Source organism: Nerophis lumbriciformis, linkage group LG15 (assembly GCF_033978685.3).
Source record: "Nerophis lumbriciformis linkage group LG15, RoL_Nlum_v2.1, whole genome shotgun sequence".
Taxonomy (NCBI): Eukaryota; Metazoa; Chordata; class Actinopteri; order Syngnathiformes; family Syngnathidae; genus Nerophis; species Nerophis lumbriciformis.
This window is the reverse complement of record NC_084562.2, coordinates 33,500,357-33,517,865: the sequence shown is the minus strand read 5'-3', so window position 1 is coordinate 33,517,865 and position 17,509 is coordinate 33,500,357. Positions and strand designations below refer to the sequence as shown.

General features: G+C 41.2%; 1 protein-coding gene across 1 annotated transcript in view; it reads left to right on the top strand.

Moving 5' to 3' along the window:
• Positions 1 to 17,509, top strand: part of iqgap1 (IQ motif containing GTPase activating protein 1) — a 178,076-nt gene that overhangs the window by 128,370 nt on the left and 32,197 nt on the right. Inside the window, exons 24-30 of the mRNA XM_061975071.1 lie at positions 37 to 200; positions 3,936 to 4,160; positions 8,393 to 8,533; positions 8,615 to 8,699; positions 15,617 to 15,849; positions 15,931 to 16,063; positions 16,209 to 16,311. Coding sequence (XP_061831055.1) covers positions 37 to 200; positions 3,936 to 4,160; positions 8,393 to 8,533; positions 8,615 to 8,699; positions 15,617 to 15,849; positions 15,931 to 16,063; positions 16,209 to 16,311 — 1,084 coding nt within the window. The remainder of the gene's footprint in view (positions 1 to 36; positions 201 to 3,935; positions 4,161 to 8,392; positions 8,534 to 8,614; positions 8,700 to 15,616; positions 15,850 to 15,930; positions 16,064 to 16,208; positions 16,312 to 17,509) is intronic.

Here is a 17,509-nt window from a genome sequence, read left to right as displayed (position 1 = left end):
TTAATGATATTAAACTCCTTTATTGCCTGTTTTCAGACCAATCCCACATATCTGGCCAAGCTGATCTTCCAGATGCCTCAGAATAAATCAACCAAATTTATGGATTCTGTAATCTTCACCCTGTACAATTACGCCTCAAACCAGAGAGAGGAGTACCTGCTTCTCAAGCTCTTTAAGACCGCCCTGCAGGAAGAGATCAAGTGAGTAACAAACACTAAAAAACATTGTTTTATTTTATGGTCCTTTTCAAGGTTGAACGCATCTATACAGGCGGTCCTCGTGTTGCAAACTTCTTAGTTCGTACATACTTGTACAAAGTAAAAAAGAGCACACGTTATGTGCGTGTGAAGAATATGTAGTCATGTGTCGCTAGTCTGAGGGAAGATGTTACTTTTGGTCTTTTTAGTTGACTTTTTCCCTTCATTTTGTCTCCAAAGTTCTTCTGATGGCAGTGTTTCAAAAAAAGGAAAGCAAAGTGAAATTAGACGAATGCTCAAAAAAGAGAAAACATCGGTCCAAGCCGCTTAACCGCCACGACCATCATCCAAGTTAAAGATGGTATCTTTGAACATGTGGAAGGATTTTCTCCTATGACATTTACAGTGATAAGCTGTGTAGTGGTGTCATTATTGAAAACTTCCCCACTACCAACAAGCCTACCTTGCAACATACAGTGGGGCAAAAAAGTATTTAGTCAGCCACCGATTGTGCAAGTTCTCCCACTTAATATGATGACAGAGGTCTGTAATTTTCATCGTAGGTACACTTCAACTGTGAGAGACAGAATGTGAAAAAAAAATCCAGGAATTCACATTGTAGGAATTTTAAAGAATTTATTTGTAAATCATGGTGGAAAATAAGTATTTGGTCACTTCAAACAAGGAAGATCTCTGGCTCTCACAGACCTGTAACTTCTTCTTTAAGAAGCTCTTCTGTCCTCCACTCGTTACCTGTATTAATGGCACCTGTTTGAACTGGTTATCTGTATAAAAGACACCTGTCCACAGCCTCAAACAGTCAGACTCCAAACTCCACTATGGCCAAGACCAAAGAGCTGTCGAAGGACACCAGGAAAACAATTGTAGACCTGCACCAGACTGTGAAGAGTGAATCTACAATAGGCAAGCAGCTTGGTGTGAAAAAAATCAACTGTGGGAGCAATTATCAGAAAATGGAAGACATACAAGACCACTAATAATCTCCCTCGATCTGGGGCTCCACGCAAGATCTCATCCCGTGGGGTCAAAATGATCATGAGAACGGTGAGCAAAAATCCCAGAACCACACGGGGAGACCTGGTGAATGACCTGCAGAGAGCTGGGACCAAAGTAACAAAGGTTACCATCAGTAACACACTACGCCGACAGGGAATCAAATCCTGCAGTGCCAGACGTGTCCCCCTGCTTAAGCCAGTGCATGTCCAGGCCCGTCTGAAGTTTGCCAAAGAGCACATGGATGATACAGCAGAGGATTGGGAGAATGTCATGTGGTCAGATGAAACCAAAATAGAACTTTTTGGTATAAACTCAACTCGTCGTGTTTGGAGGAAGAAGAATACTGAGTTGCATCCCAAGAACACCATACCTACTGTGAAGCATGGGGGTGGAAACATCATGCTTTGGGGCTGTTTTTCTGCTAAGGGGACAGGTCGACTGATCCGTGTTAAGGAAAGAATAAATGGGGCCATGTATCGTGAAATTTTGAGCCAAAACCTCCTTCCATCAGTGAGAGCTTTGAAGATGAAACGTGGCTGGGTCTTCCAGCATGACAATGATCCCAAACACACCGCCCGGGCAACGAAGGAGTGGCTCCGTAAGAAGCATTTGAAAGTCCTGGAGTGGCCTAGCCAGTCTCCAGACCTCAACCCCATAGAAAATCTGTGAAGGGAGTTGAAAGTCTGTTTTGCTCGGCGACAGCCCCAAAACATCACTGCTCTCGAGAAGATCTGCATGGAGGAATGGGCCAAAATACCAGCTACTGTGTGTGCAAACCTGTTAAAGACCTATAGTAATCGTTTGACCTCTGTTATTGCCAACAAAGGTTATATTACAAAGCATTGAGTTGAATTGTTGTTATTGACCAAATACTTATTTTCCACCATATTTTACAAATAAATTCTTTAAAATTCCTACAATGTGAATTCCTGGATTTTTTTTTCACATTCTGTCTCTCACAGTTGAAGTGTACCTATGATGAAAATTACAGACCTCTGTCATCATTTTAAGTGGGAGAACTTGCACAATCGGTGGCTGACTAAATACTTTTTTGCCCCACTGTACCTTTCTGTGTGCAGGTAAGGAGTTGTTGCTTTCTAATTGTTTAATTTAAATAATGTATTTAGTATTTTTATTACTGTATTGTATTCTCTGTACATTGAGAGTAACAACTGATCATTGTTTATTCGATTTGATTGATTGGCTCCTTTATATTCGTTTTGGGCGATTCGACAAATGTGTGTATCAATCCAATACCATAACATGTGTCACAGCTCAGTCACTGTTAGAATTCCGGATTCAGAGACGTGAGGCAAGGTTAAACAAAAAGTGCAGTTCTTTAATAATTATAATAATCCAAACAAAAGGAGATGGGGTAAAAGTGCACACTATAAAAATATAGTCCACGATGGAGCTTCCTGCAGTCGGCGAGGAAACGGCCGGGAGTCACTGGGAATGGTTTTAGTCCACAAAAGGAAAACTCTCTAACTCTGGAAAGGAGATACAAAAAATAGAGGTTTAGAGGAAAAAGATCACAACGTACCTGCAGAAGATACGAGGGAGCTGGGTAGGAGACGTGAAGGCACAAGAAGCAATACACCAGTAAGGAAAAGCTGACTGTGAGCAAAGAATATAACAACAGGGGCAGGTTTGGTCATACTGATAATTAAAACATTCCTGATCATTATATAGTTACGTTCTATATCACAATCATAAATACACAAAAACACAGGATTGTGGTGTAACAATATTAAAACATTTTCTAAAATATTTAGGAACTATTGGATCTGAATTAAAGCATTAAGTCTTCTTGTGTCTAGGGACTTATTTTCTGAGTTTGTAAACAATAACAAAAACAACAAAATATTTTTTGATGGTAAACAATATTGACCTAATCACTCTGGTATCGACCTGATACTATAATACTTGGTATGATTACTGTTGATATTTGTACTGATTCGCCCATCTTGGTTTACATTCAAGAGCTTTCGCTTGAGGACAGCATATCCTCCGTTACTTGTAAGAAACATAGTTTATTTGCCGCTATGGAGGCGAAGAATGGGATTTCTAACTTAGAAGTGGCTTTGCACTGTGGAGGGACATTAGCCACTAGCAAGAATGCTAGGACGCGTTTGTTTGCTTCTCGCTGTCAAACTACAGTAGAATATGTCATCAACATGCACTGTCACGATATAATGATAGTTGGCCAAATTTCAATCAATCAATCAATGTTTACTTGTATAGCCCTAAATCACGAGTGTCTCAAAGAGCTGCACAAGCTACAACGACATCCTCGGCTCAGATCCCACATCAGGGCAAGAAAAAACTCAACCCAATGGAATAACAATGAGAAACCTTGGAGGGGACCGCAGATGTGGGGACCCCTGCCCGGTGCAATGGACGTCGAGTTGACGTTTATAAAATTTATATCATATATCATCTATATCGCGCAACCCTATTTAAAGGTATAATTTCCGACTTACAGTTAAAACTTGACTTACATCGCCGTCGTAAGGACGGAACTCATACGCGAACCGAGGACCACCTTTAATCAACATAAATGTTAAAGAGGAAAATGTGGTAATTAACACCATGATGTGTGTTATTTTAGCAGTAAATCGTGCAGAAGAAAGGAATTTGTGTTTTACCACAACAACTTTATCTAGACATGTCCTGTAAAAACATGTAATATAATATTTGGAATTCATCAACTGTCATCAGGTCAAAAGTTGACCAGATTAAGGAGGTTGTCACCGGAAACCCTACTGTCATCAAGATGGTGGTGAGCTTCCACCGTGGAGCGCGAGGCCAGAATGCGTTAAGACAGATCTTGGCGCCGGTTGTCAAGGACATCATGGATGACAAGACGCTGAACATCAAGACTGACCCAGTGGACATCTACAAGAGTTGGGTCAACCAGATGGAAACGCAAACTGGGGAAGCCAGGTGAGCGAGATAGCTTTATGGAGAAATCTAAAAAAACATGTTGGTGGTGCCCAACGTTCTCTCTAAGGTGCGCGCCTGCGCAATTGCGCATTGCTCAAGCGTCCTCTGCGCACAGCAAATTAATGCCGCGCAGAAAATCAAAAATCCCATCTGAACTTTAAACAAAATAAACACATTACAATTTATTCTGTATGATTTTGCAATGCAAATCTGTGAGTGACAGGTGACAACAAGAGTGGCCCCAATGAATAAAACAATCTTTGTCAACACAGTTCAATTATCGTCTGTCGAGACACTTTACGGACAGGAATTCCATCAATCACTTTATTGAGCAAAACTGTTTGTAACCACTCCAAAAACATGAGTAAAAAAACATTTATCTATAAACTGGTAATTTTCTGCCATACAAACCAGGCTTAAACCAACTTTGTCATCCGTCGTTTCAACAGAAGCCGCTCGCTCTGTCTCACTTGCACCAACACACGCACTCATGGCACTTAGCCAGTCTTGCGTTTATGGCCATACAAAAAGTCGGACAACCCCAACGCCACACAATGTGTAAAAGCCAGGTTGTAACACTCTTACTCCTCAATCAGATGTGTGCTTATTTTACTGCCATTTATTAAGAATGTTAATCTAAGGATATTATTCATGAAATATTGTCACTTGATTTCATAAATGCTAATAAAAAGATGTATTTTACAGACAGAAAGTTACAGGAACTAAATGTAATCTCTAAAAGGGGTAACATTTCTTTTAAAGACAGGACCCGCAGCCAGACATACAATACTAGCACATAGGTCATGAAAAACATGTTTTTTTGTTATTGTCATTGTAAGAGGGCAAAATCACTTACCGGTATATCAGAAAATTATTTTAATAAAACATTTAAATTGTTATGATGTCAGGTTTGGGACAGGTGTGACGCTGGTGTGGCCACAGTGTGCACACCTGATGTTGCTCACATGTGCTCCACTGAATGCTCAGGGAGTTTGTGCGTTTGCTCACAAACATAAAAAATTAGAAGGAACATTGGTGGTGCCATCTTTAACATTTCTATGGACACTACATCTAACTATATACAATGTAATTGCTTCATTGTTTGAGTTATTTTGAAATAATCATTAATAGGAATAATTTATGTTTTATATTTTTACAAAATCGTTTTCCTTTGGGTGTATTATTCGAACAGTACACTATTTAAACCAATTTTGGAAAGGTGCATTGTTTTTCCTACTGCGCCTATAGAGGAAATGAGTCCAAAATACAGCCCAGAGGCTATTTGTTCATTTTTTATTGTACCTCTGCATATTTTAAACACCGCAGATTTACAGTTCAATTATTATATGCTTTATGTAACACAAAGCTAACATTTTTTTCATTGACTTTTTTTCATAAAATATGTTTAACTGAATCGCATATTTGCACCTTTATTGAATAGGTTTTAGCATTTAATTAAGTAAGCAAACGGTGAAAAATATCAAACTAGAAAAGCACTCGAATAAAACTCTCCTCACTTAGTCAGGCCCTATCGCCTGATACTGAATCCAGACAGTGATCCGGATCACCCCTAAAATCGAATCAAGTGTTCATTAACCCGTTTGTGATATTTCCTGAAAGTTTAATCAAAATCTATCCGTAACTTTTCATATCCACAACGGAATTAAATTAAGAAAGCGAACCCTTTTGTCAGTCATCTTCTCTCTTTGTCCCACTGGGTGGAGGCGGGGACGGTTACGTATGCGCACAGAAAAATGTGACCTTGTGAAATAAACTTACGGTAACATAGTTGAAATGATTCGGATCATCTCCAATATGTACTCACTAGTTCCTTATCCCATTTGGGACATTCCTGAAAGTTTCATGAAAATCCGCCTATAGCTTTTATTTAGCTTACTAACATACTTTAACAACGTTTCAATACCCCTGCTCTACATTGTTTTACCCTAATAAAATAATCATCTCAGTTTTAACCACTTCTAGTTACGTTATTGATATTTTCGAGTACAAAATGTTTTCCTTAGAAGGGCATTTAAAAAAAAAAAAAAGGAATAATATGGGTGGCTGCTATTAAAGTATGTTATACTTTACCTTTTTGTTCATTAAACATGCTATCAATCAAAAGTCGTTTGATATCCTATAAAGTTAAATAGCATAAATTAAAATAAATCAATAAATAAAATATTTAATATAATATACATTTGTGGAACCCACTTAATTTGGTCTCGTTTATGTCAGCAACCCTCTAATGTCAACCAACTCAAGTCTCGGTTCTCAGTGTTGTTATTACATAAAGTGACTGTTTAGGTCAACATTAACATACATTTCTATGAAAAAAATTGTCTAAGTAGACATGTGTTGTAGTATTGTGATCTTAATTACTGCTAAGCTTAGTGAAACAACAAAGGCGACATAACTACTGTTTAATTATTGTGCATACTTCCTGAGACTAAATGAAGATAAAACAGAAGTTATGTTGTTCGGTCCAAGTCGCTCTCCCTCCCCCAACGTTGACCTCGGCACTCTGACCCCGTATCTCAGCGACTCTGTCACAAACCTGGGGGTAAAGTTTGACTCAGATTTTAAATTCGAAAAACAAATCAGCAGCGTCGTTCAAAAAAGCTTTTATCAATTACGCCAAATAGCGAAAGTGAAACCGCTTCTATCAAGACATGATCTTGAGAAATTAATCCACGCTTTTATCTCGACTCGTCTTGATTATTGTAATGCCCTGTATGTTGGCATTAGCCAGGCCTCCCTCGCCCGCCTGCAGCTCGTGCAGAACTCTGCTGCTCGTCTGCTAACACAGACCCGCAGACGTGAGCACATCACCCCTATTTTAGCGTCCCTTCACTGGCTCCCTGTGCGTTACCGAATACATTTTAAACTCCTTTTATTTGTTTTTAAATGTCTAAACAACCTCGCGCCAACCTATCTCTCCGACCTCCTTCAGCCTTACTGCCCCACCCGATCCTTAAGATCAGCCGATCAGCTGCTGTTGACGGTCCCTGACACAAGGCTGAAGCTTAGAGGTGACAGAGCTTTCGCCGTTGCTGCTCCCAAGCTCTGGAACGACCTACCCCTGAGTGTTAGACAAGCCTCCTCTCTTCCTGTTTTTAAATCTCTCTTAAAAACATACTTTTATTCCATGGCTTTTAACACTGAGTGATATCCATCCTGCAATGGCGCCCCATAATACACCTGCTGTGATCCTGTTTTTATGTTTTTATTAATTCTATTTTAATTATTTATTTTTTTATCGTGTTCTGTTTGTGTTGTGTTGTGTTTGCTCGGTACTCGTTTTATCTTTTAACCTGCTCATTGTACAGCACTTTGGCTACCCCTGTGGTAAATTTTAAATGTGCTCTATAAATAAAGTTGATTTGATTTGATTTGATATGTGAAAGAAAGCTTTATTGTCATTGTACTCTGAACATTCAATGACATTACCGCATCAGTTCTGTTAGATGACAGTATAAAATATTATATGTTAACTCAAGAATCAATAAAAACATGCACAAATACAGGAAAACCTTGTCAAAAAAGGTTAAAAAAGCCTTTATTATCACCCATTCTGCTTATGTCTCTGGCCAAAGTAGAAGTGCAGTGGCTACTTTCAATTACACTAACTGTATGTTTACAACCACTTATGTCGATCTGAGTCAGCCAGTTCAAAGCACGTCAACATAAACAGGTTCCACTGTAGTATAATTTCTTGTTTCATTACTGTTTACTCAAAATATCTTGTATTTGTTTTTTAATGTTGCCCTAATATTTTATTATCTGTATCATGTTAAATTCTCTATTTATGGCGGCATGGCGTGGTGGATAGAGCAGCCGTGCTAGAAACTTGAGGGTTGCAGGTTTGCTCCCCGCCTCTTGCCATCCAAATCACTGCCGTTGTGTCCTTGGGCAAGACACTTCACCGTTGCCCCCAGATGATGGGTGGGGGTCGGAAGGGCCGTAGGCACAAACTGGCACCCACGCTTCTGTCAGTCTACCCCAGGGCAGCTGTGGCTACAATGTAGCTTACCACCACCTGTATGAATGTGGAGTGAATAAATGATGGGTTCCCACTTCTCTGTGAAGCGCTTTGAGTGTCTAGAAAAGCGCACTGTTCTACTTACTGCTTTAACTTGTTGCTAGGGTCAATTTGATGACTTTAGTAAAGCTGTACTAAATCTCTAAAACCAAAGAGAGATCATCACTAAACCAAGTTATGTTGTCCACAGCAAACTACCATATGATGTAACACCTGAGCAGGCAATGGCTCATGAAGAAGTCCGGAATAGACTGGAGGCCTCCATCAAGATCATGAAGGCGGTGACGGACAAGTTCCTTTCTGCTATAATCGTCTCAGCAGATAAAATACCGTAAGTACATTTGCTTCATCCCAGCTTTATTGCAACATCAGTTAAAGTGTGTCTGACTGACTCGCACTGTTTGTCTGTTAGCTACGGGATGCGCTTCATCTCTAAGGTCCTGAAGGACACCCTCCATGAGAAGTTCCCAGATGCTACAGAGGATGAACTGCTTAAGGTCTGCCGACTCTACATTGTTTTAATGTTTACAAAGCGTCTCTTCATCCTAATGACATGAATTAAACACAATTATTGTGTCAACACTCTGAAAAGGGCTAGCAGACTGAGGGGGCCCACAGCTCTCCCACTTCAACAGTATATTTTCTGCCACAGCAGGTCTTGAAGCTGTGACCCTTCCCGATTATAAGCTCCACTCTTAAAGACAACTGTTAGCAGCAACTGCTCTTACGCCACGCAAGAATGATACAGTAGCGACATTTATTTCAAACAGTTTTATGTATTCATCATAACAGTAGAAGCATACACCGATTTCATCACCAAGCAATGTACAGTATTTCGTTAAAGCTTAACCTAATCTATACTCAGCATTTTTTATTGCATTCCATTATGTTTCTGTCCATCCATCCATCTTCTTCCGCTTATCCGAGGTCGGGTCGCAGGGGCAGCAGCCTTAGCAAGGAAGCCCAGACTTCGTCCAGCTCTTCCCGGGGGATCCCGAGGCGTTCCCAGGCCAACCGGGATACATAGTCTTCCCAACGTGTCCTGGGTCTTCCCCGTGGCCTCCTACCGGTCGGACGTGCCCTGAACACCTCGGGAGGTGTTCGGGTGGCATCCTGACCAGATGTCCGAACCACCTCATCTGGCTCCTCTCGATGTGGAGGAGCAGCGGCTTTACTTTGAGCTCCCCCCGGATGGCAGAGCTTCTCACCCTATCTCTAAGGGAGAGCCCCGCCACCCGGCGGAGGAAACTAATTTCGGCCGCTTGTACCCGTGATCTTGTCCTTTCGGTCATAACCCAAAGCTCATGACTATAGGTAAGGATGGGAACGTAGATCGACCGGTAAATTGAGAGCTTTGTCTTCCGGCTCAGCTCCTTCTTCACCACAACGGATCGATACAGCATCCGCATTAGGGATGTCCCGATCCAGGTTTTTGCACTTCCGATCCGATACCGATATTGTTTTTGCATTTCCGATCCGATACCGATACTGACCGATACTGGCCTATTCGAGCATGTATTAAAGTTTAAAGTTATTTAGCCTACTTAGTTGTCAGAATCATGTTGAAAAGGGTTTTAGTACTCTTGATAACAACTAGCCAGCTGAATTAGGGGAGTTTGAATAATACACAATGGTTGGTAACAAGAAACTGACCTGTTTATTCAAGGATAAACACAAAATAGACAAAATTATACATGACAAACAGAAATGGCATCATTGAACTAGGGCTGGGCGATATGGCCTTTTTTTAATATTGCAATATTTTAAGGCCATATTGCGATACACAATATATATCTCGATATTTTGCCTTAGCCTTGAATGAACACTTGATGCATATAATCACAGCAGTATGATGATTCTATGTGTTTTGATTGATTGATTGAGACTTTTATTAGTAGGTTGCACAGTGAAGTACATATTCCGTACAATTGACCACTAAATGGTAACACCCCAATAAGTTTTTCAACTTGTTTAATTCGGGGTCCACTTAAATTGATTCATGATACAGATATATACTATCAGATATATACTATCATCATAATACAGTCATCACACAAGATAATCACACTGAATTATTTACATTATTTATAATCCAGGGTGTGGAGGGGGGCGCCGGATGTAAGTGTCAGAGTTTGATATGAGAATAAATCTAAAGTTAAAATATAGGGTAGAAATGCACCCATTTGCAGGAAATGTAGTCTTGATTTTCAAAATTTTCTTTCAAGGCTTGCATGTCTACATTAAAACATTCTTCTTCATACTGCATTAATATATGCTACTTTTAAACTTTCATGCAGAGAAGGAAATCACAACTAAAAAAATCACTAATTTTTTCATACGGTGTTGATGTGGAAATTTTTGCCTCAGCATTTTGATGGTGTGGGCGTGTGGCACCGAATGGAGATAAGCGTCTCGACAGACGTCACAATATTTGAACAATGATGACGAAAACTGTTTTCTCTGTCGTGTCGGTGTGTCGAAAATTGTTATGCGCTTATTTTTTTTATTAGATTTTGTGCGTGGCATAGATTTGCTATGCGCAGAGGACGTTTAAACAGTGCGCAATTGCACAGGCGAGCACCTTAGAGGGAGCGTTGCTCGCACGGCTGCGCTAACATCACAGCTAACGTTAGCCATGCTGCTACCTCTCTGCTCTGGGAGGGCGTATACGTATGTGACGTATGACGTGACAGTATGTGACGTATGACGTGACAGTATGTGACGTGACAGTATGTGACGTGACAGTATGTGACGTATGTCGTGACAGTATGTGACGTATGTCGTGACAGTATGTGACGTATGTCGTGACAGTATGTGACGTATGACGTGACAGTATGTGACGTATGTCGTGACAGTATGTGACGTATGTCGTGACAGTATGTGACGTATGACGTGACAGTATGTGACGTGTGTAAGAAGGTGCGCTCGCTGTCTGTGAGAGGGAGACACAGGAAAGAGTGAGAAGAGCCTGTCGTGTAATGCCAGCAGCTAAATGCAACTGCGTGAGAATTCACAGACATGTGGATGTGTTGAAGGTGTGCTGGAAAATGCGGAACGGAAATTACGGAGCAGCAGAAAAGTGGAATGTATTATTTAAATCGGTGCGTTGGAAAACACGGACCGGAGTTTTTTTTTAAACTGGATCTGGATCGGCATTTTCCCATGCCTTGCCGATACGCAATTTTTGGCAAATATCGGCAGCCGATCCGATCCAAATATCGGATCGGGACATCCCTAGTCCGCATGACTGAAGACGTCGCACCGATCCGCCTGTCGATCTCAGGATCCACTCTTCCCTCACTCGTGAACAAGACTCCGAGGTACTTGAACTCCTCCACTTGGGGCAGGGTCTCCTCCCCGACCCGGAGATGGCACTCCATCCTTTTTTTGGGCGAGAACCGTGGACTCGGACTTGAAGGTGCAGATTCGCATTCCAGTCGCTTCACACTCTGCTGCGAACTGTTCCAGTGAGAGCTGAAGATCCTGGCCAGATGAAGCCATCAGGACCACATCATCTGCAAAAAGCAGAGACCTAATCCTGCAGCCACCGAACCAGATCCCCTCTAAGCCTTGACTGCGCCTGTCATTTTTTTATTATATGTGTAATATGTGTACCATAATTATTTTATTTGTTATTTTCTATAGGTATTACAGTAATCCCTAATTAATCGTAGTTACTTGGTTCTGCACCTGGCTGTGATAATTGAATTTTCGCAAAGTAGGAATTATTCATTATAAGAAGAATATTTTCTTAGTTTGAGCATAAAAAAAGTGTTTACGACCTAATGAATATGTTTTTTTTCAACATTATGAGAGCCTTCTAGACATGAAATAATACCCTCAAAGTCATCTTTATACTTATTTAATCTAATGACACAGTAATGCTGCCTAAGATTGAGCTAACCAGAGGCAAACAATACTGAACAGTGCTCTCAGATTTGTTTGGGCTCATCTAATGGCCAATATAAATCAATTAAAGTTTATTTATAAAGGGTTGCACAAACCACATCCGGGCAAAAAAACCCTCAATCCAATGGGAACAATGAGAAAACTTGGAAGGGACCGCAGATGTGGAGACCTCAACACACACATTCTCTTGTTTCTCATCTGTTTTTGCGGCGCAAGCACCAATCCTGTAGCTATGTGTGTAACTGTGTCATTTTGCACATACTTTTCAGAGGTTCTAAATAAAAAGCTAAATAGTGCTTGCAAAAGAGTGATGAGTGTTAATAATATATTTGCGTCTTCTCCCTTTATTGTAGGTGTTTTGCTAATCAGCATATATTCCGCTTAATAATTAAGGCAGAGATGTAAAACGAATTGCATGCCATATTCTGCTCATTTAACAAACGCAATCCACTTTGCACATGTTTGGTAGATCATCCTTGCGTGTGCTATCAAGTTTGCAAGTATGTTAGTACACGCAAACCTTTAGTAAATCAGGCTGTAAATTGGCAACTCCAATCTATCCTGCAGCTACGTCGTCTTTTCTATCAGATTAGGCGTGTATGAGCTGTTCCGAGAAGCAGAGTTACTATCCATACCAGCTCCGAGAGTTGTAACGATAAGCAACAAGCACATTCAATCCAATCGTAAGAGTGAACAGATATTGCTATTCTTGATGGTTCAAATGTACAGGTAAAAGCCAGTAAATTAGAATATTTTGAAAAACTTGATTTATTTCAGTAATTGCATTCAAAAGGTGTAACTTGTACATTATATTTATTCATTGCACACAGACTGATGCATTCAAATGTTTATTTCATTTAATTTTGATGATTTGAAGTGGCAACAAATGAAAATCCAAAATTCCGTGTGTCACAAAATTAGAATATTACTTAAGGCTAATACAAAAAAGGGATTTTTAGAAATGTTGGCCAACTGAAAAGTATGAAAATGAAAAATATGAGCATGTACAATACTCAATACTTGGTTGGAGCTCCTTTTGCCTCAATTACTGCGTTAATGCGGCGTGGCATGGAGTCGATGAGTTTCTGGCACTGCTCAGGTGTTATGAGAGCCCAGGTTGCTCTGATAGTGGCCTTCAACTCTTCTCCGTTTTTGGGTTTGGCATTCTGCATCTTCCTTTTCACAATACCCCACAGATTTTCTATGGGGCTAAGGTCAGGGGAGTTGGCGGGCCGATTTAGAACAGAAATACCATGGTCCGTAAACCAGGCACGGGTAGATTTTGCGCTGTGTGCAGGCGCCAAGTCCTGTTGGAACTTGAAATCTCCATCTCCATAGAGCAGGTCAGCAGCAGGAAGCATGAAGTGCTCTAAAACTTGCTGGTAGACGGCTGCGTTGACCCTGGATCTCAGGAAACAGAGTGGACCGACACCAGCAGATGACATGGCACCCCAAACCATCACCAACCATGCAAATGTTGCATTTCCTTTGGAAATTGAGGTCCCAGAGTCTGGAGGAAGACAGGAGAGGCACAGGATCCACGTTGCCTGAAGTCTAGTGTAAAGTTTCCACCATCAGTGATGGTTTGGGGTGCCATGTCATCTGCTGGTGTCGGTCCACTCTGTTTCCTGAGATCCAGGGTCAACGCAGCCGTCTACCAGCAAGTTTTAGAGCACTTCATGCTTCCTGCTGCTGACCTGCTCTATGGAGATGGAGATTTCAAGTTCCAACAGGACTTGACGCCTGCACACAGCGCAAAATCTACCCGTGCCTGGTTTACGGACCATGGTATTTCTGTTCTAAATTGGCCCGCCAACTCCCCTGACCTTAGCCCCATAGAAAATCTGTGGGGTATTGTGAAAAGGAAGATGCAGAATGCCAGACCCAAAAACGCAGAAGAGTTGAAGGCCACTATCAGAGCAACCTGGGCTCTCATAACACCTGAGCAGTGCCAGAAACTCATCGACTCCATGCCACGCCGCATTAACGCAGTAATTGAGGCAAAAGGAGCTCCAACCAAGTATTGAGTATTGTACATGCTCATATTTTTCATTTTCATACTTTTCAGTTGGCCAACATTTCTAAAAATCCCTTTTTTGTATTAGCCTTAAGTAATATTCAAATTTTGTGACACACGGAATTTTGGATTTTCATTTGTTGCCACTTCAAATCATCAAAATTAAATGAAATAAACATTTGAATGCATCAGTCTGTGTGCAATGAATAAATATAATGTACAAGTTACACCTTTTGAATGCAATTACTGAAATAAATCAAGTTTTTCAAAATATTCTAATTTACTGGCTTTTACCTGTATTTGTGGCCGGCCGCCACAAAGGACACTGACTTGGTTTAGCACAGCATGGTGGCACAGGGGTTAGTGCATGTGCCTCAAAATACGAAGGTCCTGAGTAGTCCTGAGTTAAATCCCGGGCTCGGGATCTCTCTGTGTGGAATTTGCATGTTCTGCCTGTGACTGCGTGGGTTCCCTCCGGGTACTCTGGCTTCCTCCCACTTCCAAAGACATGCACCTGGGGATAAGTTGATTGGCAACACTAAATTGGCCCTAGTGTGTGAATGTGAGTGTGTATGTTGTCTGTCTATCTGTGTTGGCCCTGTGATGAGGTAGCGACTTGTCCAGGGTGTAGCCCGCCTTCCGCCCGAATGCAGCTGAGACCCCAAAAGGGACAAGCTGTAGAAAATGGATGGATGGAATACAAAAAAACATTACTATAACCTGCGTTGCACATAATAACGTTTTCTGGGGCTTGTCTGTTTGTCAGCTAGTAATTAATGTACCTCAAAACGCTCGTTAAATATTTCGCTAAAACTTTCTGGAAATGGCAGAAAAGTGATTAGATTTTGGGTTTGATCAGCATCACCGTCACCATGTTGTGCCCCGCAGTTTAGCCGTACTGCGCAGCTGTATTGTGCAGCCATTGTAGGGAGGCCTGTCGCAAACTCATTGCATTCGCCTCAACATTGCAGTCAGTTGCTAACTTTAAAAAGGGAAACTTTGAAGAAATGTCTGCAATGGGATAAGAAACAAGTGATTACATTTTGGGGGTGATCCACATCACCATTTAGAGTTAGGATTTCTTTAAAAGATTCTTTACTAGTGGTAGATCCTTGCTGAGATCTGCGCTCTCCCACTACTTTCTCATGTTTCACATAAAATGTCAATGCCGATAATTGTAGTTTAGACTTTGGTTGCAGGTCCGTTACAATTAAATAACATAATGAATATTCCGATCTTATTACCATACATATTTGCAAAACTATTGTATATGCCACCAATTTACAGACAAATATGACAGTTAGTGTCTAAATTGACGTACTTGGAATTAAGCTACTTTATGGCCTTTATCACCCATTCTTGGGTGACCCCTGTTATTCGTTATCATTGTTTTTGCATGGTTGAACAATTGTGGGACACATATTAAGATATTTAGAATCATACAGCCTTACCGACTTGTAACAAACAATTTTGATTTTGACATTTCAGATCGTGGGGAACCTTCTGTATTACCGTTACATGAACCCAGCCATTGTTGCCCCTGATGCCTTTGACATCATTGAGGTGTCGGCGGGTGGCCAGCTCACCAACGAGCAGCGGCGAAACTTGGGCTCCGTTGCCAAGATGCTGCAGCACGCTGCTTCGAACAAGATGTTCCTTGGAGATAACGCCCACCTGAATCCCATCAATGAATATCTCAGCAATTCTTATCAGAAGTTTAGGTGTTAAATCTTTTTGAAGATTTTTGTAGAATCTGTTGTACCTTTTTGCATGGTTGACATTATCATCTTATTTTCACACAGGCGCTATTTTTTGACGGCATGCGATGTCCCTTCGCTTGAAGATAAATTTAACGTGGATCAGTACTCTGACCTAGTCAACGTCACCAAACCGGTCATCTACATCTCTATTGGAGAGATTATTAACACTCACACAGTACGTTTGTATTTACCTCAATCTCTCATATCTTTGAAAAATCCCACCCATTATGTGCTTTAATGCACCATAAACAATAAAGCTATCATTCGAATTGATAATTTCTGTCACTTGTCAGTAACGGGTTCAATGTTATTTGCTGCAGCTGCTCCTGGACCATCAGGATGCCATTGCTCCAGAGCACAATGATCCCGTCCATGAGCTGTTGGAGGACCTTGGAGAAGTTCCCACTGTAGAGTCCCTCATCGGTGAGTGAACAGAATAATGCAAAAAGAAAACCCGAACACCTTTCATATACTGTCTTTTCCAGGCTATAGAGTGCACCAGTATATAAGCCGCACTCACTTAATTTTAGAAGAACATTCTTTTTCCATATATTAGCCGCAATGTATACAGGTAAAAGCCAGTAAATTAGAATATTTTGAAAAACTTGATTTATTTCAGTAATTGCATTCAAAAGGTGTAACTTGTACATTATATGTATTCATTGCACACAGACTGATGCATTCAAATGTTTATTTCATTTAATTTTGATGATTTGAAGTGGCAACAAATGAAAATCCAAAATTCCGTGTGTCACAAAATTAGAATATTACTTAAGGCTAATACAAAAAAGGGATTTTTAGAAATGTTGGCCAACTGAAAAGTATGAAAATGAAAAATATGAGCATGTACAATACTCAATACTTGGTTGGAGCTCCTTTTGCCTCAATTGCTGCGTTAATGCGGCGTGGCATGGAGTCGATGAGTTTCTGGCACTGCTCAGGTGTTATGAGAGCCCAGGTTGCTCTGATAGTGGCCTTCAACTCTTCTGCGTTTTTGGGTCTGGCATTCTGCATCTTCCTTTTCACAATACCCCACAGATTTTCTATGGGGCTAAGGTCAGGGGAGTTGGCGGGCCAATTTAGAACAGAAATACCATGGTCCGTAAACCAGGCACGGGTAGATTTTGCGCTGTGTGTAGGCGCCAAGTCCTGTTGGAACTTGAAATCTCCATCTCCATAGAGCAGGTCAGCAGCAGGAAGCATGAAGTGCTCTAAAACTTGCTGGTAGACGGCTGCGTTGACCCTGGATCTCAGGAAACAGAGTGGACCGACACCAGCAGATGACATGGCACCCCAAACCATCACCCAACCATGCAAATTTTGCATTTCCTTTGGAAATCGAGGTCCCAGAGTCTGGAGGAAGACAGGAGAGGCACAGGATCCACGTTGCCTGAAGTCTAGTGTAAAGTTTCCACCATCAGTGATGGTTTAGGGTGCCATGTCATCTGCTGGTGTCGGTCCACTCTGTTTCCTGAGATCCAGGGTCAACGCAGCCGTCTACCAGCAAGTTTTAGAGCACTTCATGCTTCCTGCTGCTGACCTGCTCTATGGAGATGGAGATTTCAAGTTCCAACAGGACTTGGCGCCTGCACACAGCGCAAAATCTACCCGTGCCTGGTTT